Source organism: Lepisosteus platostomus, chromosome 7, assembly GCF_059453375.1.
Source record: "Lepisosteus platostomus isolate fLepPlt1 chromosome 7, fLepPlt1.hap1, whole genome shotgun sequence".
In the NCBI taxonomy this organism is placed as follows: domain Eukaryota; kingdom Metazoa; phylum Chordata; class Actinopteri; order Semionotiformes; family Lepisosteidae; genus Lepisosteus; species Lepisosteus platostomus.
Window position 1 is genome coordinate 50516310 of NC_142617.1, and position 8169 is coordinate 50524478.

The following is an 8169-nucleotide window of genomic DNA, read 5'->3' on the forward strand; positions in this document are numbered from 1 at the left end:
TAACAAATATTTTCTTTATCGAAAGTATGACAGGGAATAACACATTATCCAAACATAATGCTCCCCCCCAAAAAAAACTTCTTTAAATAGTAAAGAAAACATGGCTGCTTGTACTATGCATTTTCTAAAGTATAAAAAACACAAATCAAGTACAGATCATAACAGGTTTTTAGATTTAAAAACCCATGTTAAAAGTCCCACATTCAGAAGTAATTATGTTGTATTCATCTCATCCTCTGACTATACATAAGGCAAAACTAGAGAACATGACAACAGGAAATGCAGTAAGGCTTCATGTGCAGCATGGCTTTGAACACCAAGCACATTCTTCTGGAGCCAGGAAACAGAAACCATCACAGTGCAAACTGAACAAAAACTCACCAAATACATCACCAAAGCCTTGTTTGTTCTAACTACCAGGATACACTTTGGCAAGTTTTGGAATGCTATGATTACAAATACAATGTACACGTCCCGTGTCATGAAAACCCAGCATTTTCTAGACTGGCACCCCACAGCTCTCCGCCAGTGATAGTGCAATATGGACCCACATCGACTGCAACCGGTCTTCCCGCAGTAAAAGAGACTTCCTGATATAGAATCCTAGTTATACAGTACATCTATTGTGATGCTGGAGGACCATCTTTAGACGCTTTGGGGACCACTATATGCAAGCAACAACTATGCAAAAACTTTACTTTTGCCTGTTTAAAAGCATGCCAAGTGTTGTTGCCTGTGATATTCTGACCCATTTAGTAAATTACTTGTTTTAAGGCTTGAACTGAGAAAGGTACAATCCAAAAACAGAACTAAAATAAAAACAAATTACAGGACATCTGTCTAGCAGCAAGGAAAAAAAACAACTCTCTCATCGTGAGGGAGAAAGCAGAACATTAAAAAAAAAACTATTTGTTGTGCAAACAATAATAACAAAACAGCATGTGGAACAAGGCTTATGAAGCAGACTATGGTACTACAGCTCCCAACAAGATTGTCTTGGTTACGATGTATTAAGGCACTCATAAGAGTTGCTGATATACGAAAGTACTTCTCATTTTCTTTCGTTGAAAAGTCTGTTCCAAAAAGACTGGAATGCTGGTGAATTAAACACGCCGATGACTATCAGCAACAACAAATACAGACACATCGTGATAGCAAAGTGGTGCCTGGCCAGCCATGATACTTGCCTTGTGTGCCTGGAATCATACAAAAACACAGAGTTAAACAAAGCCTTGGCATGTTAGAATGAGAATCCCCCACCCCACACAAAAATATTTTCCCACAGCTGCCCATGGGAATAATTAACAACTTTCTGCATCAAGCCTTCACATGATGCACAAGACCAATGTACTTGTATCTACTCACTGCAGCAGGACACTTCAAACCTGGTGTCCTGCTGCAGCTCTTTATGTATTTCAATGCCAGTGATATTTATGTCAACATGGAAGGGCTCTGCACATGTGCATCACCAGACATACTGTTAGCGGGACAGTGACTATACTAGGAACAATCCTTGGCACAGACTTTTTACGGTGTGGCTAGGTATCACCTGTCTTGTTTTGCTACTTTCTTACTTTAAAACAGCTCTTCTTCAGAATGCTTAGCAAACGCATACTACTAAGCATTCTGTTGAAACCAGAGATCACCAGCCCCTATTCTGGAGAGCTCCAGTCCAGCTGGCATTACAGGTGGCCTTTAAATCATCAGTTTCTAAAGGCCCACAACAATTTAACTATGATCAATTGAACCGTTCAATTAAGTAATGAGGGGATCAAAAATCAACAAACAAAAATCAGAATATCCTTCATGCCTCAAGGATTAGCAGTTGCTTCATTGAAACGTTGCTTTCTAAACCGAACAAATGCTTAGCGTTCTTTCTTCAGATACCAGGCGATTTATGGTGACCTATAAAATAACTTGGATCGAGGCTTGGGGTTGGAGATCTACTTAATAAGCAAATTAAAGTGAAATTACTGTTGCAAAGAGCTAACGGGCCAGAAAATAGTGACTCACTGCAATAAGACTCAATAAGGGATATATGATTACTGTGATAACTCAAGGAGGGACGAGTATGCACAGAAATGAATCAGGACATGCTCAGTCTAAAACCTGTCCTTTGGTAAGCACTGCCCGCAGTGTCCAGTACAGACACTCACCTCCTCCGGTGCTGTTTCTCCGAGTAGACCAGCAGGTACTTCACCCTCAACAGCTGGTTATTGGTCACCACAAAATACTTCTGAGGCACATCTCCGCCCTCGCTGTTCCTCACCCGGGCCCGACGCCTGTCAATTCTCTCCGAGTCTGACAAAACCACAGGCAGTCTCAGTCTCGGGGCTGGAAACTCCCCCTTCTGTGCTAATCAATGCGGACACCTGTTCAAGCACTACAGCAAACTACAGAGATCACAGCCTCCCTTCACGCAAGACACCACACGACTGTTCCCTCCACATTCTCATTAAAGACACCTTATTTATTTGAAACTTAACATGGCATCTGAAGAAAAAATGAGAAATTGTGAAAATCCTTCGGAGCGTGGGGGTTTTCATTCGCCACCAGATGGCACTGTAACGCCATGGCTCCGCTTGAAAATGGCCCAAAGAAACGAACATATTGCACAACGCTGAACCAAAACAATCACAAATTTGATACCACTCACAACCTGCATTCACAACTCACATCGGGGAAAAATGTCTGCTGGCAACAAAGTGAGCAGAAGGAACATGACATGGAAGAAAAGGCAGCACGCTGAACGGCACATGGTACTAAGGCCCCTGCTCCACAAAGCCTCTCTAGGGAGAGACCGAGACCTCACTTTACCTTTCTTCTTCACCTGACACTTGACATCGGGGTGGTCGATGATCTCACACACGGCGATGCAGCTCAGCACGGGTCCCAAAAGACTCTCGTGCCAGCCGTTGCCATGGGGGCTGTAGAGCAGGGCCAAGCTGAGGTCACTGGTGAGGTAAGTGCCTTCACCAAACAGCGAGGTCTGCAAAGGGCAACCATCGGTCCCATTAATATCCCTGAAGTTCACACAGGCAGGCTGTACCTTTCAGCACTGTTCACCCCCACCCAGCTCCTTCTTGTGTATAGTGGTTGAGACTTTTGTCTAAACCTAAGGCATGAGAGTACGAGAGAGCCTGTCGGAGGCTGCCGAACTAAATGTACATCTCTGACAGTATGAAACTGTAGCCTTGAAAATCTCAAAAAACTGCAGCTGAAAATGAACAGCAAACATAAGCAGAGAAACGTTCAAGAGGCTGGGTAATCCTAGCATTCACAGGAGCAATCCTAGAAGTGGAAACTGACATCCCTGAATATTGCTCAACAGTTAACTGAATACCCTGTGTGACTATCACAGAAATAAAACTCACTAACAATGCATTATGGACTCCATATCACAAAACATCAAAAAGTTTAAAATCCTTTGCCCAAACGAATGAAGCGAAGAAATTCAACACGCGCCTTGTTCAGGTGACAGTGTAAACCGTTGTGGAGGATCGAGTGGAAATTTTCCAGGCGGCTCCCGTGAAACGCGTAGATGAGGTCCCGGTCTCCTCTGGTCTCCTGGAACCTGGCGTTCACTTGGTCACAATACTGCAGCTCAAACAGGAAGTCTGGGGCAGGAACGCACCGTCCTTCGGGCTCCGCCAGTTCCTGGATTCTCACGAACTGGGGGTACCGCAGCAGGGAGAGCCGCAGAGAGAAAGAGAACAGTGAAGCAAGACTCGACGGACGAAAAGAACATTTATCCTTCAGAGGTGCCCAAGGTCAAGTGATTCTTTATGCTCACCCTCGACAGGATTATGCATTTAGCAGCCAAACTAAAAAAAAAAAGGACCTTGAAGATAAACAGTAGAACACTGGAAAGACAGAGCATGTGAAGAGCCTATTCCGCGCATCTTTGCTGTTGAATCTAAACTTTCATTCAGCCACTTTCCTGATGGAGCCCTGAGTTCTGGCCTCCATGTGTCGGCGAAGTTTGTTCTCGACAGCCAGATCCCTCAGTGCAAAGAATGGCTTTCTATTTTCTATCTTGAAGGCATTCCCCTTTTACTTTTGGTTATGACCCTGTGCCCTTGTTTTGCTAGCAAATGTAAAACAGTCCCTATATACATTCCTTAGAAGCTCACATATCACATAAACTGGTCTGCACTGAAGAAATATCATTCCTTTAACCTGCCTGTAGGTGACAAATCTATATTAATCGTAATGTTCCAGCATTCTTCTGGTGGAGTGAACAACATAGATCAACAATCTAATCTAATCATAGAACAAGGTCTTACTACAGCATGATAAAATATGAGCATAATTTTTACCTTGATTTCAATTTTATATTCTATATCCCAAGTATCCTGTTAGCTTGCCCACTGTCTTGGTGAGGACTCTACATAAAATATCCAAGATCATTCATATGTATTCTCCTGAAGCTTATGAGTCACTGATGAGATTTGTGTAGTGTATGTCTCAAACGCATGGGTCACTTTGCAATCATCAACTCTGAATTTCCAGATTAGTGGTGTGCCATTATGGAGACGTTTTCGAGTACAGTTTTTGTAAAATAACCGTTTTTTTTCCTGAACAGCGGTTTAATACAGTTTACGCTTGATGTTTGTTTTAGCGAAAACGAGGAGCAAACCTACCTCTTCCCTCTGCAGCGTCTTCACAGTGAAGTTCTTGGAGGATAAAACCCAGTGGACCAGGCCAAGCTGGGCCTCGCCTTCCCCTGGTCCCAGACGCGCCACGTCTCTGACACTCGGGATGGAACTCACGTCTGCCAGCTGTGGGACAACGACAGGAGTATATCGCCGTGCTGTCAGACTGGCTGTTGACTGTCATGTCTACCGTTACAGGCAGTCACATACAGTACAGGGGCACAGTCCAATTCACCGGTGTGCCACAAAATGTCCAAGGAAAGAGACAGAAGTGCGGGAACATGACTTGCAAAAAATGTTTTTCAAAGCCCGTCAACCAAAGCTTTTACTAAGGTTATTGCAGGTTTTCTCATTATAACTAATAACCCTTACACAGTGCTTTTCTGGACACTCAACACGAAGCGCTGGACTCCCCTCCACCACCACCAGTGTGCAGCCCCACCTGGATGATGCGCCGGCAGCCACAGTGGGGAGGAGAACAGAGCGATGAAGCCACGTCATAGGTGGGGATTATTAAGAGGCTCTAATTAGTAAATGGCAGGGGGAAATTTGTCCAGGACAATGGGGTATTTCTGTGAAATGGTCTGGGATTTTTAATGACCACAGAGTCAGGAATCTTCGTTTTATATCTCATCTGAAGGACGTCGCCTTTTACAGTATAGTGTCTCTGTCACTATTCGGGGGCATTAGGACCCTCACAGACCGCGGGGTGAGCGCCCCCTACTGGCCCCACTAACACCTCTTCCAGCAGCAACCTTAGTTTTTCCCAGGAGGTCTCCCATCCAGGTACTGACCAGGCTCACGGCTGCTGAGCTTCAGTGGGTTGCCAGTAGTCAGTTGCAGGGCGATATAGCCACTGGCTACAACATTAAGAAGGAGGGCAAAAAAATTATCTAGAGTACTAAATTAGTGCAAGAGATTATAAAATATGAAAAGAGAGCAAATTCAGAGTAGAATTTACTAAAGCCCTTTCCAAACAGTATGCTGTCAACAACAACAACAACAAAAAAGATCAGGTTTTGATGTTTTAGTTCCCACCAGCTTACAATGAGGTATAAAAGCCTTAAAGTTCCCAGTCACATTAAACTTATTAAGCCAAACGCTGGACTACAGAAGTAATAATAATAATAATTGCTTACACTTATATAGTGCTTTTCTGGACACTCCGCTCAAAGCGCTTTACAGGTAATGGGGACTCCCCTCCACCACCACCAATGTGCAGCATCCACCTGGATGATGCGACGGCAGCCATAGTGCGCCAGAACGCTCACCACACATCAGCTATCAGTGGGGAGGAGAGCAGAGTAATGTAGCCAATTCATAGAGGGGGATTGTTAGGAGGCCATGATTGATAAAGGCTGATGGGAAATTTGGCCAAGACGCCGGGGTATACCCCTACTCTTTTCGAGAACTATAACACAGTATAGTCATACCATGTCCATGCGAGTCATGCACAGATGAAAACGGGCCATTACGTCTGCCTAGTTCGGCCGTTTGAAGAACCTGGCTATGGTGTTACAAGAACGATCCTGAACAACCCGCGGCCTTCACTCACCAGCGCGTCGAAGTCTTTGTTCTCTCCGCTGACGTACCGGGGTGGGAAAGGCCTGAGGACCGAGTCGCGCTTGTAGCTCTGAGCCGCGGAGACGAAGAGGCTGCAGCGGAGGTCCGCAGCCACGGGGTCGCTCTGCAGGCTCGCTCGGACCGCCTCTCTGACAGCGGGAGACTGGCCGGGCTGCTGCATCCCCACGCTGCCAGGCCCCCCCCGGAAAACGAAGCACCAGAGAGCCGGGCGTCACAGTCAACTGCAGGGCTCCCCGGTCCGCGGACGTTTTGAAATCCCTGGCTGCTTCACAGCTAGGCTCGGGGCTAAGTGGACGCTTTGCACCTGCAGAGCATCAACATTTGCGAACGCCTCACAGACGACAAAGCTAAAAGCCGCCAGTGGATTTCTGCTTTCTTGCACTTTTCCCCAAAGGAAAGCCACTGTCTAGTAACTGGGTTTTAATTTTGTACTTAACAGGGGAAAGAAGTCTAAAATAAAGATGACACTTTAAAAATACATTATTCCTTTATGAGTATCAAAAGTGCTGTCATCCTACACATGTACTATTCATGGCGTCTAGTATGTTAGGTGTATGCACTCATATGCCTATAACAGTACACCTGAAATACCTGCCTGACCTATGGCTGACCTTTTTTTCGAATTTGTATAAAATAGGAATGACAGCACACATGGAGTCATAAATACATATCTAAAACGTGAGAGATACATCAACTGGTGGCCAATAATGACTAGTAAATTAATACACAGGTCTATTGAACACATGAAGTGCGATGCGTCTGCAGAGTGAAAGTAACTTATTTCATTTTGAAGGCGACTGCGTGCTCATGGCCCCTGACCTGCCCAATAAGAAATCAAGCCACTGAGAACAGCTGTTAAATTAGCTCACTCACTGAAAATGATATATTACCAAGGCCTCGTTATTTTGTACTGCAGCTACCGATTACACCTAGAAGTAATTTGTAAAGCAACGCCTTCCGTGATTAAAAGAAGTTCGTAAAGAATGACTGTATGTCCTTATTTTTTTTATTGGTTTTAAACTGTATGTTGGGAACGACAACGAAAATAATACTCAAGTTATTTAAAAATGGGTGAGAAAGATGATTTTGTTTTCTCTCGCACGCGCTCAATCTTAACCGGCAAGTGTATCACCGCATGCAGAAATAAAAATCAAATACGGAAACAACACCAAACATTTTATATTATGTGCTTTCTTCCAAAACAGCCTACCATAAATAAATCTGCTTTCTTAACACCTACCTGCAGCATAACAAAACGCCACAACCTATCCGGGACAACACATTGCGAGCAAGACCCACAGCCGGTTGCCCGAGGAGGTGCCTGTGTTTGACGTGACACAGACAGATAAAAAAAGACTGCCACCTGGCGGTTCAAAACCTTATCGCCTGCTCACATCGCCCCACCACCCCAGACACACTGAAGAGTTAGAGAGATGAAAAGTCCTGTAACTCCTGGGCCTGTAAGATAATGGCTGCGTTGATGTGTTTTACGGTATTTCGAGCAAAATAAATATAAATTATAAATATTCCGCGGGTACTTTTCATAAGTCCGATAAAAGGCCTCAATTGTTCTCAGGATTTGCATGTCCTGTAGCCCCCTTTTCACATGTCAGGTTTTGTTGCCTTTTTACATTGCAATGGCCAAATATCAGTTCCGTACGAATACTATGGCTAATTATACCACTACTAGTGTTGGTTACTACAGACAAAAGAGTGCATGTTGCATCTCCCTGTTAGAAATTCCAGTTAAAATGTTCAGCTGGTATTCTACTGGTGACCAATATCTTCCAGTTCAGAATGTCTCATGGCCCTTGGAGGTGATACCATTAGACACTATTTGCTCATTTCTACTGGAACCAAGCAGGGGAATTTGCCAGTAGCTATATCACACTGTAACTCCCTACTGGCAGCCCACTGACGCTAAGCAAGT

The 8169-nt window shown here is 44.4% G+C and overlaps 1 protein-coding gene across 2 annotated transcripts; it reads right to left on the bottom strand.

Annotated features, from left to right (window-relative positions):
• parp16 (poly (ADP-ribose) polymerase family, member 16) lies at positions 1-7570 on the bottom strand. Of its 2 annotated transcripts, none has more exons than XM_088641035.1 (7): positions 7480-7570; positions 6211-6406; positions 4644-4781; positions 3466-3672; positions 2818-2989; positions 2157-2301; positions 1-1196 (listed from the first exon to the last, which is right to left on the bottom strand). In XM_088641035.1, exons 2-7 carry the CDS (start codon positions 6397-6399, stop codon positions 1052-1054), a joined length of 996 nt encoding a protein of 331 aa, XP_088497161.1. In that variant the 5' UTR covers positions 6400-6406; positions 7480-7570; the 3' UTR covers positions 1-1051. The 2 variants fall into 2 exon arrangements, with proteins under 2 accessions (XP_088497161.1, XP_088497160.1); XM_088641034.1 differs by having other exon boundaries at positions 6211-6543; positions 7480-7563.
• Positions 7571-8169: the final 599 nt, after the last annotated feature.